Source organism: Mastacembelus armatus, chromosome 16 (genome assembly GCF_900324485.2).
Source record: "Mastacembelus armatus chromosome 16, fMasArm1.2, whole genome shotgun sequence".
Classification (NCBI taxonomy): domain Eukaryota; kingdom Metazoa; phylum Chordata; class Actinopteri; order Synbranchiformes; family Mastacembelidae; genus Mastacembelus; species Mastacembelus armatus.
This window is the reverse complement of record NC_046648.1, coordinates 7,423,749-7,441,468: the sequence shown is the minus strand read 5'-3', so window position 1 is coordinate 7,441,468 and position 17,720 is coordinate 7,423,749. Positions and strand designations below refer to the sequence as shown.

General features: G+C 41.2%; 1 protein-coding gene across 1 annotated transcript; it reads left to right on the top strand.

Annotated features, from left to right (window-relative positions):
• Window positions 1–7,291: 7,291 nt before the first annotated feature.
• Window positions 7,292–11,888, top strand: tent5aa (terminal nucleotidyltransferase 5Aa). Its single transcript, XM_026294272.1, has 2 exons — window positions 7,292–8,446; window positions 8,927–11,888. Exons 1-2 carry the CDS (start codon window positions 7,988–7,990, stop codon window positions 9,704–9,706), a joined length of 1,239 nt encoding a protein of 412 aa, XP_026150057.1. The 5' UTR covers window positions 7,292–7,987; the 3' UTR covers window positions 9,707–11,888.
• Window positions 11,889–17,720: the final 5,832 nt, after the last annotated feature.

Genomic DNA, 17,720 nt, shown 5'->3' with positions numbered 1-17,720 from the left:
GGACGAGGAAAGACCCTGGTCATCGAGCCTTCCTGCCAGGCAGATGGGAAAGTCATAGGGCTGTTCTCCAGACTGTGAGGATAACTTCAGGATTAATTTGTTTATGGAGAAAAGAGGACAGGCTGGACGCTCTACAGAAACCCCCTTCATTCCCAACCTGTTCTGACTGGATAATGCCAAAACAAAATGAGCTAGGTTAAACCCTGTTTTTATCCAGCCTGATTTCACCACTCATCACGCTGCTTGTCATTGTCATTTGTCAGGAACTAATTATTGTAAATGAGTTAAGCAGTTCTCCAACTTCTTTTATAATATGTAGTGCATGTATTCCCAGAATGCCTGAAATGCTGCATTTTTAGAGCAACTAAAACTTATTTTTCAAGGATAGTTTTTTAAAATGCTTTATATAAGGTTTTGTTTAATTTATGGCTGTTGAGCCTGTGGTTCATTATGTTTAACAGCCAACAAGTTGAAATGGGATTTTATTATTTGAACAATTTTTTAAACTTTTAATTAGAAAGTTTTTATGAAACACTGCAACATAATGTTTTTTTTTTTTAATCTATATGGGAAGTTGAAATCCACTTAGCAGCCGTTATGGCAGATGTGTGGACATCCATTCATAATATCTTAAGAGTAACTTAAGACGTATTTATACTCTCCATTGTCTTGAATGTTAACCTGTGGCTCAAAGTCTGCATCCACTTAGTTTCTTTTCATAGCCTCAGATGGAGAAGGGTAAAGGTTCGACTAGCACTTTCGATCCTATTTATTAGACGTGAAGCCAGTTAGCACTGGATTACCTGACCTCTCCACGGCCGTCACTCTGGAAAAGTTTCACCCTGAGAGTGTGGCTGGAACGTGCCAGGCTTCCTGCTGTCCTGGCCGCCCGCCACTTGGCTACCTCTGGTCGTCAGTCTGACGGCCTCTGAGCCACGTGTCTTTTTCTGTGGTGGGATACGTGCTGAAACGAACTGGAAGTGCAGGGAAAGAGCCAATGTTAACCTGTCTCCAGAACTTCTCATATTACACAAACATGTACAGCTTAAATACACGAGACATAAAGTTTTAAATAGTGAGCTCTATTCTCTCTGTCTTTATGCTAAGTTAAACTAACTTGGCTAGTGGCTGTACCATCATGCCACTGTTGTCAGTCCTATCATCTCTTCTGATAAGAATGAAAATATGTGTATTTCCCCCAAACTCCTGTAATTTTTTTAATGGATGAAAATGTGTGATCCAAGGCCCCGTCGATCCTCCTGACTCTTCTTTCATCCCTCGATCTTGACTGCTTAGACATGTTGTTACTGTAAATGGACACACCCGTAAAGGATACAGGGTGCAATTAAACGTGCAGATACTGTGCTGCAGGCTGGAAAATCACATTTAGAAGCCCTTGAATTAAAGGTGTGGCTGTTTGATGTGGATATCTTCCAGCACGCCTTCAACAACGTTAGGACATTCAAAGTGGAGTAGAGGCTGTCATACCTTTAAGATGACTTCAGGTTAGTCAGTGACAGCACATACAGTACCAAGATCACAATATGTCTGAAGCATCTATCAGTTGCTGCTCAAGTACTTTAGCAGCAGCATCCAGCTCCTTTACTGTCCCTGAGCTTGAAGGCTGAGAGATCACGAAGACCATATAATAAGGGCGATTAGGTAAGATAGGCTTGTCTATCTCACTGTGAAGCAGGACTCTCTCTGTAACAATCAGCATTAATCTGCCAAAATAATTCAAAACCAAACACACCACACACACACACACACACACACATATCATCCCTTTGGGTCAAAAAGAGCTGAAATAAAGGGATCCTCTGTACTGAAGTGACTGCTGCTGCTTCTTTACTCCACAGACCCTGCCTAATCAAACCCTATGCTACATTTCCTTGATGGAAGAGCGATTCTCCAGCTTTTTTGTCACCAGGGGTCAGATGCAGTTTGGCTGAAAAGAACTTGAAATCCCATTTCTATCCTGATGCCTCTGATCCACAACCAAAACTAACTGAGCCGCCAGCTGTGGGAATATCTCTGACAGCCGGGACAAAGCAATGCAACCCTCCTGGAAATCCACTTATCTCAGGGAAGGGAAGATGAAGGTGGGAGGGGTGGGGTGGGAGTGAGGAGACACACAGGGGATGACAATTGTTTTCTAGTTATGTCATCACTCACGTTTTCTCAAGCAAGACTGTGCCAGAAAGTGCTTGGCCATGTGTGAGACTGTAATCACACCACACAGCTTCTGAAGTGTATTTGATTGAATCCAGTTCCACCTTATTTCTCGAGGTCACACTCTCAGCAGAAAATGCAATTTCTACTTGTGTTGACAGTAGAAAAATTGAAATGTCTATTGTTTGGCACTGCATTTAAATCCCTTGACATCACAACAGTCCAAGCACATATGCCAGCTGAACCATTCTGTTCTATTGCATACATTCTTCGATCACTCGTCACTGCTTATTGGGTCGTTGTCCAATTTTGGCTCAAGGTAACAGAAGCTCTGTTTTATGTTCTTGCTGAATGTGGGATTGGTAGGAGGAGGTCAGGGTTGTTTACTGGATTACTACTAATGACACAAATACTAACCTCTGTGCCATTTGCCTTATACTGTAAAGAGGCAGAAACAAAATTGCACACTGCTCTTTTTTTTTTTTAATTGCTATAATTTAAAAAATAGGTAGAGCATAAAATATCATCAGTGGTTATACAGGTATCTCTTGTCACAGTCCCATATACAGTGGGTACGGAAAGTATTCAGACCCCTTTAAATTTTTCACTCTTTGTGTCATTGCAGCCATTTGCCAAAAACAAAAAAGTTCATTTTATTTCTCATTAATGTACACTCAGCACCCCATCTTGACAGAAAAAAAACAGAAATGTAGAAATTTTTGCAAATTTATTAAAAAAGAAAAACTGAAATATCACATGGTCATAAGTATTCAGACCCTGTGCTCAGTATTGAGTAGAAGCATCCTTTTGAGCTAGTACAGCCATGAGTCTTCTTGGGAAAGATGCAACAAAGTTTTTCACACCTGGATTTGGGGATCCTCTGCCATTCTTCCTTGCAGATCCTCTCCAGTTCTGTCAGGTTGGATGGTGAACGTTGGTGGACAGCCATTTTCAGGTCTCTCCAGAGATGCTCAATTGGGTTTAGGTCAGGGCTCTGGCTGGGCCAGTCAAGAACGGTCACAGAGTTGTTCCGAAGCCACTCCTTTGTTATTTTAGCTGTGTGCTTAGGGTCATTGTCCTGTTGAAAGGTGAACCTTCGGCTCAGTCTGAGGTCCTGAGCAGTCTGGAAGAGGTTTTCTTCCAGGATATCTCTGTACTTGGCCGCATTCATCTTTCCTTCAATTGCAACCAGTCGTTCTGTCCCTGCAGCTGAAAAACACCCCCACAACATGATGCTCCCACCACCATGTTTCACTGTAGGGATTGTATTGGGCAGGTGATGAGCAGTGCCTGGTTTTCTCCACACATACCGCTTAGAATTAACGCCAAAAAGTTCAATCTTGGTCTCATCAGACCAGAGAATCTTATTTCTCATAGTCTTGGAGTCCTTCATGTATTTTTTGGCAAACTCTATGCGGGCTTTCATGTGTCTTGCACTGAGGAGAGGCTTCCGTCGGGCCACTCTGCCATAAAGCCCTGACTGGTGGAGGGCTGCAGTGATAGTTGACTTTGTGGAACTTTCTCCCATCTCCCTACAGCATCTCTGGAGCTCAACCCCAGTGATCTTTGGGTTCTTCTTTACCTCTCTCATCAAGGCTCTTCTCCCATGATTGTTCAGTTTGGCTAGACGGCCAGGTCTAGGAAGAGTTCTGGTTGTCCCAAACCTTTTCCATTTGAGGATTATGGAGGCCACTGTGCTCTTAGGAACCTTGAGTGCTGCAGAAATTCTTTTGTAACCTTGGCCAGATCTGTGCCTTGCCACAATTCTGTCTCTGAGCTCCTTGGGCAGTTCCTTCGACCCCATGATTCTCATTTGCTCTGACATGCACTGTGAGCTGTAAGGTCTTATATAGACAGGTGTGTGCCTTTCCTAATCAAGTCCAATCAGTTTAATTAAACACAGCTGGACTCCAATGAAGGAGCAGAACCATCTCAAGGAGGATCAGAAGAAATGGACAGCATGTGAGTTAAATATGAGTGTCACTGCAAAGGGTCTGAATACTTATGACCATGTGATATTTCAGTTTTTCTTTTTTAATAAATTTGCAAAAATTTCTACATTTCTGTTTTTTTCTGTCAAGATGGGGTGCTGAGTGTACATTAATGAGAAATAAAATGAACTTTTTTGATTTTGGCAAATGGCTGCAATGACACAAAGAGTGAAAAATGTAAAGGGGTCTGAATACTTTCCGTACCCACTGTAGAAGCTAATCCTTATGAATGAATGTTGTGCTGATTGGCTTGTGGAGTTTTGATGGCTGGAATCACTACTATTATAGGTTAAAGTCGGTTTCAAACCGGATTCCTCTTGGTGTGAGGCACCACTGTGCTGCCCATATTCAATCTTAGTTTTGAAAAATAAAAAAACTTCACTAAAATTCTAAGCAAAATGTTTTAAATAACAAAGACTGTGGATCATGATGCCCCAAGATGTTCAATATAAAATGGATTTTAGAAAACGAGACAATACATCTGAGTAACAAATATAGACAAAATATACCAAGCTTTATGCTGTATTTTTATATAAAATATAATGTTGATGTTTTATTTGAAATTCATTCAGTTAGTTTCTTGAATCATTTACGGTGTGTGTGTGTGTGTTTGCTCTCTGCATACAAGTGGTCCATCCTTCTGTAAGGAAAACTGTCAAAATCAAAACACTGTTAGTTCTGATTTGGCCTGTTTGCTTTTTATTAACACTGGCTCTTCACTTTTATGCTGAAGAATAAATCCAAAACTACTGTAGCCTTCTAGCCTTCTTAATTAAATAAAACAAGAGGAGCTGTGCACCGTTTTATTTATAGCAGTTTGGTTGTTGGCTGTTGTTAACTTACCTGGTAAAGACTAACTGGGTAAATTCTGGTTTAATAGTATTGACGTTTTACTTTATTCCTGCTTTTAACAACATCCAGATTCTCTCAGTTCAAAACCACAGTGTAATTAAATCATATAAAATGCTGTGACCCTGCAATAAAATAGAGATGTAATTGCATAGATATTTGCACAGAAATATTTGTATCTGAATTATCTTTTTTTAATTCCTAATGTCAGCAAGATGTTAGAAAACACTGCTGTTTATATTTGGCCCTGGGTGATTTTAAGAAATGAAAACCAGAATTTAAGGTTTGCTGGTCCACCCCAGCAGACATTCCTGACCATAAGAAAAAAGCTCAAAGGCGGCGGGGATATTACATTTCATGGTAAATAAATCCCACTCATGCAGTCAGATAAATGGCACAGGAAACCAAAACAAGTCTCTTTTTGCCTTTTATTAGGCCGAACTGTCCAGAAAATGTCCAACACTGTGGCCAATTCTGTGATATTAAATGATAGTTTTATGAGGAAACAGAAGAAGAAGCCTCTTCCACAAACATTAAAGCCTCCAAGGCAGAGAAACTGTACTCTGGGAGTTTTTCGTTTTTTACTAAATGACTACAAATCCACTGGATGACAAGGAAAGACCAGGAGAAGAGTGTGGCTTGTTTTTCAATTCCTTTTTTTTCCATTTAATTTTCTGACAACTTAAGCTCATTGATGACGTTCAGTAACCACCAACCAATGAATCATGCACTTCATGATGAGTGGTGAAGCATCAAGTTGTATTTACACAAAACAACTGATCAGCAGAGCTCTGTTTTGGACATAAAGGGTACAGTAAGTGTATAATAAGGGTGTACCTGCTGTTGGTCTCTGACAGCAGCTTTGATTTAGCGCTGTAGAGAGTGGTTGCACCATGCTTGGCTGAGGGACTCAGTCCAATCCATAGCAACCATCTCTCCACACCTGGGAAATGCATCACTGAGGCTGCTCCTCTTCCATTGTAAATAGCTAATATTTCCACATACATTTCCAGATGTGGGATTCAATTTCAGAAACTTGTGATCAACCTGCCTGATACATGCCAAAGCAAAGTATGAAAACAAATGATACATTTTAAAAATGAACTGGAGTTCTTCAAAACCATTAGACCTTATATTGCTAAAAACTTTTTTTTTTTTTTTTTTTTACTTTTTTTAGCTCCACAATGTGACTGTAAACTCTAAAATAACCAATTAGTGTAGGTGTCCTGTCCTGCAGAGGGGGAGACACTGTGCAGAGGCAGCACTCCTGTGTGGGCCCTGGAGTTAAGACAGTACAATAGAGTAAATGGGATAATCAGGGTTTACGAGTCTGGGTGGCGATAGTGACGCAGGGCTTTATGCTGCCTAATGGAGTGTCTGTGACAGCTGCCCCACCCTGACATGACCACTGTCCCTGACCTCTCTGGTCCCAGGGCCTCAACCCAGATTTTAACCGACCCCTGAATATCACACTGAGAAATGACAAGGACTTATGAACTGACAAGGTTTCTGCAAGACAACCTATGCAGAGAAATGAGGATACATAATGAGGCTAAATAACAGGAATTTACAGCTTCTTAAAGAGACTTTGATGAGCTACTAATGATGTATCTGCAGGTGTGTGTAACAACTTTATCCACACATCATCAGGAGCCGAGGGCAACAGCAGAACCTGACCTGACCTGCAGACACTGGCTGGAAATGGTCTGAGGGAAACAGACAAAAGTCCTCCTTTTCTGGGTGAGTTATTGAGATTATTCAAGTTTGATGCATATCACAAAGCTTGTATGTGACCCCTTATTGTATGGCAATGAATGACTTCATTTCAAGACCTAAACCAGCCCGCAGAGGGCGACATGGCGACGTCAAAAGAGCATTACGTGCACATCAGCACCAGCCGAGTCTTAATAGTTTAGAAAATGTTGTATTTATTGTTTGTTTTTCCTCTGTTTTATTTAAATTTGAGTTTTAGCTCAAACTGATGATCATAACCACAGCAAACATCTTGACACATGAATGAATTTAGATGCATTTATTACATTTAAGAGCAGAAGATTTCTCATGGAGTAACATATAAACGAGCACCTTAAGGTCCTATATGAATATTCTAACGGTATCTGGTTTAGGTTGGGGTGTCCTTTAGGTGCAACCGTGTTGAGCTGGGTTTTCAGTGAGCAGCAGGCTGGTGGAGGGGGGAGGGGTGAAGTATAGCTGACATCTCCAGACTACGAACCTGACACACGTCGAGTGGGGATCGAACGGTTAATTTCTTCACAAGTGTGAAAAATCAGTTGAGCTAAACAAAATTAAGCAAAGCAAGCTGGTTTCTTCCTGTGGGCACACAAGTTGCATTAACCGGGATTATTCCCTGGCAGCGGGGAGAGAAATTAAAAATAGTCTATGTAGGAACTGCGCGTAAAAATCCACAAGATTCCTCTGAGGGGTTGATCGTTGGGGGGAGTATTGTGCCAAAGTGCGACTTGAGGAGCAGCTTATTCATGCAAATTCATGAAATCATAGGCGTGCCTTTGGGCGATGGAGTCACAGCCGGAAAGCAAGCCCCCTCCTGGATCATCAGCGACCTTCAAAGACTGATGCGCAGCGCTCGGACTCATTGACAGCGGCACCGGGGCAAATGTTTTAAAAGCGCAAGGAAAGAGGGAGAGAAAGTTAGGACTTGTTTTTGCACTCGCTTCTGTGGACTGGCTGCACTTCTTCCTCAAAACAACCATCAGATTTACTGCTGCGCCACTACATCTCCAACCTCAGGCTTATTGCGCAAACTGTAATTTGCCTTTTAAAGAATTTTATATTATTTAATTTTTTTATTTTTTATTTTTGCTTTTATATGTTAACAGTGAATACTGACAAACACTGAGATCCCCGGTGCTGATGAAGCTACCCGACTGTACAGAATTTGTGCGTAAAGACACGTCCATTGATTTGTTCCTGTTTTGAGAAAACAACTAAATTCTATGGCAAACGCAGAGGATTTTTCTCTCATCACCATGTCAGAGGAGGACAGCAGCTCCACTACCAGTTATGTGTCTGACACAGACGGCAGCAACGTCAGCGTCCTCAACTGGGAGCAAGTGCAGCGGTTGGACACAATCCTGACGGAGACCATCCCGATCCACGGCCGGGGAAATTTCCCCACTCTGGAGATGCAGCCGCGGCAGATCGTTAAGGTGGTGCGGAGCCGGATGGAGGAGAGGCAGATCCACGTCCGGGACGTTCGGTTAAATGGCTCTGCAGCGAGCCACATTCTGCACGAGGACAGCGGACTGGGCTACAAGGACCTCGACCTTATATTTTGCGCAGATTTGAAAGGTGAAAGCGAATTCCAGACTGTGAAGGACATAGTTTTGGACTGTCTCCTGGATTTTTTACCCGACTGTGTGAATAAAGAGAAAATAACCTCGTTAACGTTAAAGGTACATTCACCCTGACAACTTTTTGCAGTTTATTTTTCTTGCTTTAGTTGTAAATTATTAGGGTATGTAAGATTTAATTGCATTTGTGCCAATTCGGCTTAACGACCATTACGTGCAGTTTAATGTGCAATTAGATTAGTTTAGTGATAGTAAAATGTCTGTTTTCTGTAGTTAAGAGGATTGAGCTAAACCCATTTGGAAGGGATCCTCAGATCAGCCACCCAGATCCCGTATCCAAGTGTCTTCTGTGGACATCAATGGCATTAATAAGACAATATGTAGAACACACAGATATGCAGCTGATACTTGCAGTATAAGGAAAAACTAGCATTAAATACAAAACCTAGTTGTATCATTGAAAATTAGGCATCTGCTGAATTCATGTTTGCAACTGTACAAATATGTAGTTAATGTTTATGCTTTTCATCTCTCTCTCTCTCTCTCTCTCTCTCTCTCACACACACACACACACACACATAGGAAGCATATGTGCAGAAGATGGTGAAGGTGTGCAATGACTCAGACCGCTGGAGTCTTATCTCCCTCTCCAACAACCGGGGCAAGAACGTGGAGCTGAAGTTTGTGGACTCTCTCCGGCGTCAGTTTGAGTTCAGTGTAGACTCCTTTCAGATCAAACTGGACTCTCTGTTGTTGTTCTATGATTGCTCAGAAAACCCCATGGCCGAGACCTTTCACCCCACCATCATGGGCGAGAGTGTGTACGGGGACTTCGCTGAGGCCCTGGACCACCTACGTCACAAGATCATCTGCACTCGGAACCCAGAAGAGATCCGAGGCGGGGGCCTGCTGAAGTACTGTCACCTGCTGGTGAGGGGCTTCAGGGCCGCCTCCGAGTCAGAGATGAAGTCCCTGCAGCGCTACATGTGCTCACGGTTCTTCATCGACTTCCCTGACATCAGTGAGCAGCAGCGCAAGCTGGAGTCCTACCTTCAAAACCACTTTGTAGGCCTGGAGGACCGCAAGTACGACTACCTGATGACCCTCCACGGGGTGGTCAACGAGAGCACGGTGTGCCTGATGGGCCATGAGAGGCGGCAGACCTTAGGGCTCATAGCCATGCTGGCTGTGCGAGTGCTTGCCGAGCAGAACGTCATCCCCAACGTGGCTAATGTTACATGTTACTACCAACCTGCTCCTTATGTGGCAGACGGTAACTTCAGTAACTACTACATAGCACAGGTTCAACCGGTGTTTGCCTGCCAGCAGCCTGCATACTCCACTTGGCTGCCCTGTAACTGAGACAGGCCTGAGGAAAGGAGGAGGGAGAGAGACCATGATTTGTTGCAACAGGAGCAAGCAGCATAGTTGCCAACTCAGACCTGCCCGGTGTTTGACAGCTGACTGAAAAAAAAAAAACAAAAAAAAAAACAGTCCTCTTTTTAATGTTTTGCATCAAAGCTTGTGTTGTTGTTCATACCTTGAGTATGAATGCTGAATGAACAGCTGGCTTTTAGTTCAAGTACATATTTCAATGTGAATATCTCACATTTCTTGAAATGCCGTCACCTGATCCTGCCCAGGCCCAAGTGTGTTTGGAAAAGACTCACTTGTGAGGCTTAGAAGTAACGGCCAAATGTACATATGTGACGAACTGTCATCAAAACTGCATGAGACTGATGGAGTCTGTGGAAAAGTGACTAGCCAGCATGTTCTAACAGCAGACCAAACAGCTGCATCGATGTCCTGCAGCTGACAGCTACCAGCTTTCAAGGGTGTGTTTCTCACTGCCTCCCACCTACACACACACACACACACACTCTCGGTGAACTCTAGAGGTGTGTGGAGGGCTCCAAACACAAGCACCCTACACTTTCCTCAACTTCAGCTTATTGGGTGAGATGCTGTTAAAACTAGAACATCTTTGCCTTGCATTTGGATATAATTATGGTTGTTTACAGACCAAAGATTTTTTGTTTTTTGATTGTTTCTAATTTTTAAACCCAATTTTAATGGGGGACAAATTTAACAAAATATGACGCTATGTTTATTTGTATATGTGAATATATGTGCGTTTCTAAGTGCCTATTGCCTATTGCAGGCAGAGAAAACAATGAGCAGGACGTATGATTTTGGTGAATTAGCCCCACTCTGTCCATCATCGGGCACACAAGACAATAGCACCCCAGAGGCTTGTGAATGTATACGTGAAATCATGCACATGTCAGTGTTTGTGTTTGTTGGGATGCCAAAGAGCACCATGCATTAGTGTGGTAAAGTACAGTAGCAGTCAAATGTGCGACTCATGGATTGTTCACATATATTGTCTCCAAATGAAACTTGCTTAGTTGTTATGGCAAAGGTTGACAAGAAATTTCAGATCATCAGCATCAAAGAAAGCTCACACACACACACACACTCACACAGATGCACATACACACACATACAAACAATATTTCCTGTATATTTTGTACAGTGGTGCTTTTTTCTCATTTGAGAAAAATATAAAACAAATTCACAAGAAGTAGATAAGCGATGGAGAGAGGAAAGAGTGTGTCCACAGTCTGACACAGTCAGACACAGTGTTTGTGCGTGTGTGTGTGTGTGTGTGTGTGTGCCCTATGCTTCCTCCTACAGTTGAAGGATATTTGCTGAGAGACCTCAGATGATGAGACACCATTTGCTGTAGCACACTGGTAGGGAATTCCTCAGCTGCTGCTGAAGAGCTTGAACTTAACTGGGCTTGGGTTTGCAGACACTGTTTTTATGGTTTAGAAACTGTGCCAAACATTTTGGTGGTCCCGCTGATGGCTCGATAGTCTAATTAGGCCGTTTGTTGATCGTAGATGGTGTGTTGACGAAGAAGACAGAAAGAGAAAAGGCAATAGAGTCGAGTAAAAAAAACAAAACAGGAGAAAGGAAAATGTAGTGATTAAAAGGAGGGAGGGAGAGTGAGTCAGTCTGGAGAGATGGGTGCAGCTGGTGATGGGGTTTATCTCTCTTGGGCTACTATGCTTTACTGTACAAAATGTCTCTGTTAAGGTCAGATTACAACTTAATGAAATAGTGCTGCGGCTCCTCCCTTTTTCAGGGAGACCAGAAGCATTCTGTTATTAGCATTTTCTCTCTGTTTTAATCATCTGATTGTTGTTAAAATGAGTGGTAACTGAAGAAAACTGCATGCACCCACACCAGCCTGACGGGGCTTTAAGTTGCAACTTGGGTTTGTGAGGTTGCTTTATTAATGCTTATTAGTGCTTTTCTGTTTCATTCAACACACATTTAAAAAAGAAACTGTATATATATAGATATATATATATATGATTATATGCTTCAGCATTTCCAACACTCTTTAACCCCTGCAAACTATACAGCAGCTTATCCTGATGGAAAAATGGTGATTTTAGGCATGAAAATGTGGGCTAGGCCCTACAACCAGCATCAACAGAAAACTTATTAAAAAAAAAAAAAAAAAAAAAAAAAAGTTAAACTCTCACTGAAAAAGCATTTCTTTTTCATACTCTGTCTCACATAACTCTGGTAATCCATAACTGCTCTGTTTCTTCTTCTCAGCGACTGTCCACGATGACAGCATCCTTTGGATTGTACAGGCAGTGTATTGTCATTTTATACTTAGTGAAGCTGACTAGCTAGCTCCAGTCTGCCTGTCAGTTAGTGATTGTGCCTATCAATTGAGATTGTGGGTTATTGCATTGCAATGTATGTGTTGTCTCAAAAATCTGTTCATGCAGTTATTTACAAATCACACTTTGTCAAAGAAAGAAAAAGATTCTTGTCTTGTATGTATATTTTTAATGATTGTTATTTTTATAAATGTATCAGACACTGCACATGTGGCAGTGCTTTGGAATCTGTGATCGGGCTTCAAAGGATATGTTCTCAATAGCTTTTTTGCTATATTATGTTATGTGTCCAATGGGTCAAAAGGTTAAAGATGTTTTCATCAATAAAATATCTTAAAACCAAATTTGTAATGTCTCACATTTCATATTAGTCTGAGACTAAATTAAGTTTGCTACACTGGTTTGGTCCAAACAGAAACCTTGTGTTACACATGAGAAAAACGCTAAGTTGTTTGTTTTGTTTTGTTTTTTTTCTTAGAGAAGAGTGAGTGTCTCTTTTCACCGATGTTAGCCATGCAAAATCCCTGCTGTGGCCTGCTGGGCCCAACAGGCCCAGCCAGAAACCTATCCAAAACTTGGCCACTGCTGATAGAAAGAGCTGTTGTTGAATGTGAGGGGATTTGCATCCACTCAAAAAAGGGGCTTTTACTCTTTTGTACAATGAATATCTTTGCCTGCTCATCAAATTCTCCCTGTTAACAGCCATCCTCATACACCCGCAGCAATGCAGTGACGACCAGCGCTAGGTCCAACTGTCTTATGGTTGTCAGGCTGAAATAAAACTCGCCGCAAGAGAGCTGACGTTCACACAGGTCACATGACAAACTATACTGGATGCAGACTGATGTGGAGAAGAAAATGGGTAGGCGCTTGTGACACAGTGCTATATATAGCAGACAGGATAAGGACATTGTTACTTTTACATAAGCGCATTATCAGCTTGTTAATCTGAGCCATTAAAGGAATGATTGACAGGTTGGGGCTAAACAACATACATGTGCAGACACGTTCACAAACAACATTTGTCATGCACATTCTCTTTCTTAGGGAATTTGGTTTTTATTGGCATTTTTGTTCCTGAACTAAAACTGTCTAAATCTTATGACAGATTCACATTATTTCAAGTCTCCCTTAAAACAATACTAACATTCCCATATGGCCATTAAAAGAACTAGAAGTTTGTATAAAAAAACACTTACTCAACTCCAGACCACTTCATTTGACTAACTCAGGCTGCTGAGGCTCCATATTATCTGCAGCTGAACTTTGGAAGTTGTAAAACCTAAATGTACGCCTTAGAATTTTCACAATCCTATCACACCACTGGAGTCAAACTCCTGAATGGCTACTGGACTGAGACACGTAAGAAAAAAAAATGTCCTCTTTACATTACACTTACAGTGAAAGTAACATAATTATGTTGCATAATTATGTTGCAGTATAGGTTCTCTCCCTCAGTGGTAGCACTTAGCATAATGCTGTTGTAAAGCAATAAAAAAAGACTTTATGTGCCATATTGGATTTTGTGGTCAGGTTTATGGAATTCACCCTCAATCCATCAGTCTGAGCTGTGCTGTTGTTCAACTTCAGTGGGTTCATATTTTCACCTATTTGACACTAACCTTTTAGGCTGCATTAATCAAGACTTCAACAATAGATGAAGTATTGTTATTTAGTGTAAGTCACATGAGCTGTACATAGTGTTTTAGCTCTGTCAGCTCATCATTTTAGGTAAATTTAGGCTAAATATGGGATTTAAATTCACAGTGGCCAAAAACATGACTCCAAATGAATGATAATGTTGCTTTGTAACTATGATAGAGTATAGACTTATCACCAGAGCCAATTTATGATCAATACATTACCTAAAATCATAACAATGCAACACCACCTCATCACCCCAACCTTCAACCAGCAGCCAGCAAGAATACATCTTTTTTAGCTGTCAGTTTCTTGTACCTACTAGTGCTTCTACTCAGTTTTAATTTCAAGCATGACTTTACCTAATCCCTATAAGAGCCCTTCTCAATTGGGGTTTGCACTGAAGAGGTAAGACTGATGTAACAACGGCGCCAAAGGGCCTAAGTCTCAGTTCCTTGATTCAAGATGCCGCATTAAATGAAATGGAGCTCTTTATTTGCAGGAGCTTTCATTTTGAAGTTTAAAGACTGAGTTGTGAAAGACTAGCTGACACAGGGCAATATCTGAAGCCATCTACAGACTGAATCCAGACAGCATGTGCCACTGATTGTCTTTTCTTTTTTCTACTGTTTACTTTTGAATAAAGGCTTAGACACTTGTCATTCATCCTCCGGTTCCTCCTGCTCAGCTGCTCTCTAATAGCTTTTCCACTGCGACGACTAAAGAGGGGCTGGCTTCATAGGATGTCTCTCCTTTTTTTCCTTCCCTGGTGCTGTGAAGAAATTTTTTCCAGATGAAAGTGTTTTATGGAATAAGCGGGAACCATTTGGAGGATGGCTTGACCGAACTGACTGCAGAGTCAGTCCGGTTCAGACCCCAGCCCAGTCCACTAGTGAGAAGCAGCTACTGCATCCAAGCTAGCGTACTGTTTCCATTAACAATATGGCTTAGTCCCCAAAATCGCAGTAATAAGAACATTTCAACAATAGCCTTTTTCCTTCTTATTTAAGGAGTGTGGAATAACATCTAGCAGACACCACTAGAGCAGAAATCCCCACATCAAGCTGGGCTTGTAAACAAATTCCAGAGGGGTGAGTTTATACAAACAAGGAAACATTCATCATACATGTTAACAGCCATGGGGGACTTTCATGCTGTCTCTTGACAGGGTGAAAGTCAGCTGCAGGTCACAGACAGCTGGACTTACAGGACACTACTGTTCTTAATAAACATCTTCATCTGAATCAGTCTGGCCCGCTGCTCTCACCACGCCTCTGAACAGCAACCAACCTCTGAGATTTCTTCCATCAGCAGCTATTATGAGACTCTTAAGCCTGAGCTATACTCACAAAATACTGATATATGTATTTGTTTGGTATTATAACTGGATGAGACGGGCTGTATAGCACAACAACGCACAATGTCCAACTTCGTGACTCTGTGTGATATACTAAAAACTTGTTGTTTCAGAGGCTTTGTCCTTTAGGTATCAAAACTACAATGCTTAACACATTTATTAGATCACCAGTGATAAAAAAGAAAACATATTAACATATTTGCATCAGTAGGCATTTTTGCACCAGAGGAACATTTTTCTAATAGTTCTTGAAAATGTTAAAATTCCCCTTTATGTGTCCACACTACAGAAGAAGAAGAAGAAGAAGAAAAAGTAGTACTTATAACTTATTAACCCCCACAGGGAAATTCTATTGTTACAGCAGTTATTCTAATTTAAAGTTATTAAATTTAATATTATTTAAATTATATTAATTAATAGGAATTAATAAAGTGATTAAGTAATTAACTTGAAGTTAAAATTTAAAAAAAATACTGAGAACTATAATAGTACTGATGCCCTGGAGCTGTTTGGCCTTGTTTCATCCTTCAGTTCAGTAACTGTAGCTGTCACCTGCTTGACCATATGCCAATGAATAATTAAAAAAAGGATCTAGAAGATTGAAATTAAAGCTGCACTAATCCTAATTTTATGGACACTGGATATGATTATTTTGTGTAGGGATATTTTCTCTCACTTAGCTCTATTGAGCATTTTTGCATCTTTCAACTCACTGTTCTATTTTGCTGCCTGGTTTTTGCTCACTGCTCTCACTGTTTTAGCAGAGTTTAATTAACCCTACTATATGCTACCTGCCCAAACTAAAGTAGTCCAAATCTAGTGAAAATAGTGGAGCATTTAGAGACTCTTTGCCCTTTCTCTGGTTTAAGCCCGATCTGGACTGCCTTAGGAGGCAAAGCAGGGTCAGGCCTGTTAGTACTTGGATGAGGGACCGACTTGGAATATCAAGTGCTGAAAGAGTTGGACAGTAGGCTAACAAAGTGTGCCTGTAAAAGCCTCACTGCTGCAGGGCATCAGTGACAGACCCTGCAACAGGCCAACTGATTTGAAAGACCTTGAAAGCTTATTGCGATTTATGGTCACAGGGATCTGCTGGAGCCTATCCCAGCTCTCTTTGGGTGAAAGACTGGGGTACACCCTGGACAGGTCACCAGTCCATCACAGGGCCACATAGAGACAAACAACCACACACACTCACACTCACTCCTATGGGCAATTTAGAGTCACCAATCAACCTGACATACATGTGTTTGGACTGTGGGAGGAAACCAGAGTACCTGGAGAAAACCCACACAAGCACAGGGAGAACATGCAAACGCCCCTGCTGGGTTTCAAACCAGGAACCTTCTTGCTGCGAGGCAACAGTGCTAACCACTCACAAATGAATATATTTATTTCAATTAATATAAATGCTAATGTATCAAAGCCATAAGAAATTAATAATTTTAAATGTTTACGGTATGTTCTGCTGTCCTGAAGAAAAAAAATTGAATGCAGCTTTAAATTTCAGGACAAGATAAAGTACACCAACAGAATCAAGCCACGTTGTTCATATCTTGTTATCACGTTTCCTTCCTCTTTCCATTGTTTATAGAGAGCTGCATTCCAAAACAAAAAAGCCCAATTAAATATAAAAGTGTGACAGAAAGGATGTCACAACAAGTCTACTGTTACACCAGTGTAGACCTAGAGTCAACCATTTAGGGGAAGCATAAGAAAACCAGACACTAGAGGAAATACAGACACAGGTCAGCAGCAGGTGTCAGTGGGAGCAAATAGGACCTGATGACTGTTGTTGCTGATGTTTGAAGATTTATCGACGCCTGTAAAAGTACACTTCAGCTGACACTATCATTACCCAGAGGAAATACTGAGCTGAAACGACTAAATGGATGTGAGTGATTCATGGGTTCTGGATGAGGTTATAGGTGGGACGGGAGTAACGTTGGAGGAACAAGTTGGAAAAAGACCAGAGGGAGTTTAGATACAAAGAATAATGATCATAAAAGAGGGGTTTGTCTGTAGCGGAGGAGAAGGTGAGGGAGTGCAGAACGCGAAGGTGATCCTCTTGTCTCAGAGATTAGTGTCACTGAGGTTAGCAGGTTTACCTTACATAAGTAGGAGGACAGATGAGTGTCCTGTTTCACTCAGCAACTGGGCCACTGGGGAGGGTTGTCTATCTTAAAATCATGTGTGCTAAATATCTTTAACAATACATTTTCCATTTTTCACCCCTGCAAATTTTCAAATTTGTTTTCTCACAAAATCCTCTTTTCATGCAAATTGGACATGACCATGTCACATATGTGGGAAACTGAGTCAGAAAAAACAGAAAGTAATTTACTACATGGACATAAATATCATTCAGCTAGATGATCACAGCACGACTGGCAGCCAGTGAAACTGTTTTTAACCAGTTTCTGATTTGCTACAAGTTCTGTGTCCTCTGAAACAGATCTATATGACAAAAGACACTGGTCAGAGCCAAGAGCACTGTTCATTGTAAATTCTAAAATGTGTTGTGGTATTTACACAAGCAGTAAGACATTTGGATTTTGGATTTGGTGTTTTCTTGACAAGTACAATAAACAACTATTAAATAACCTTTTGCACTTTTTACCTCTCAAGGTAATCTATTAATCAGCGCTCTGTAACTAAGCCATACACTATTATG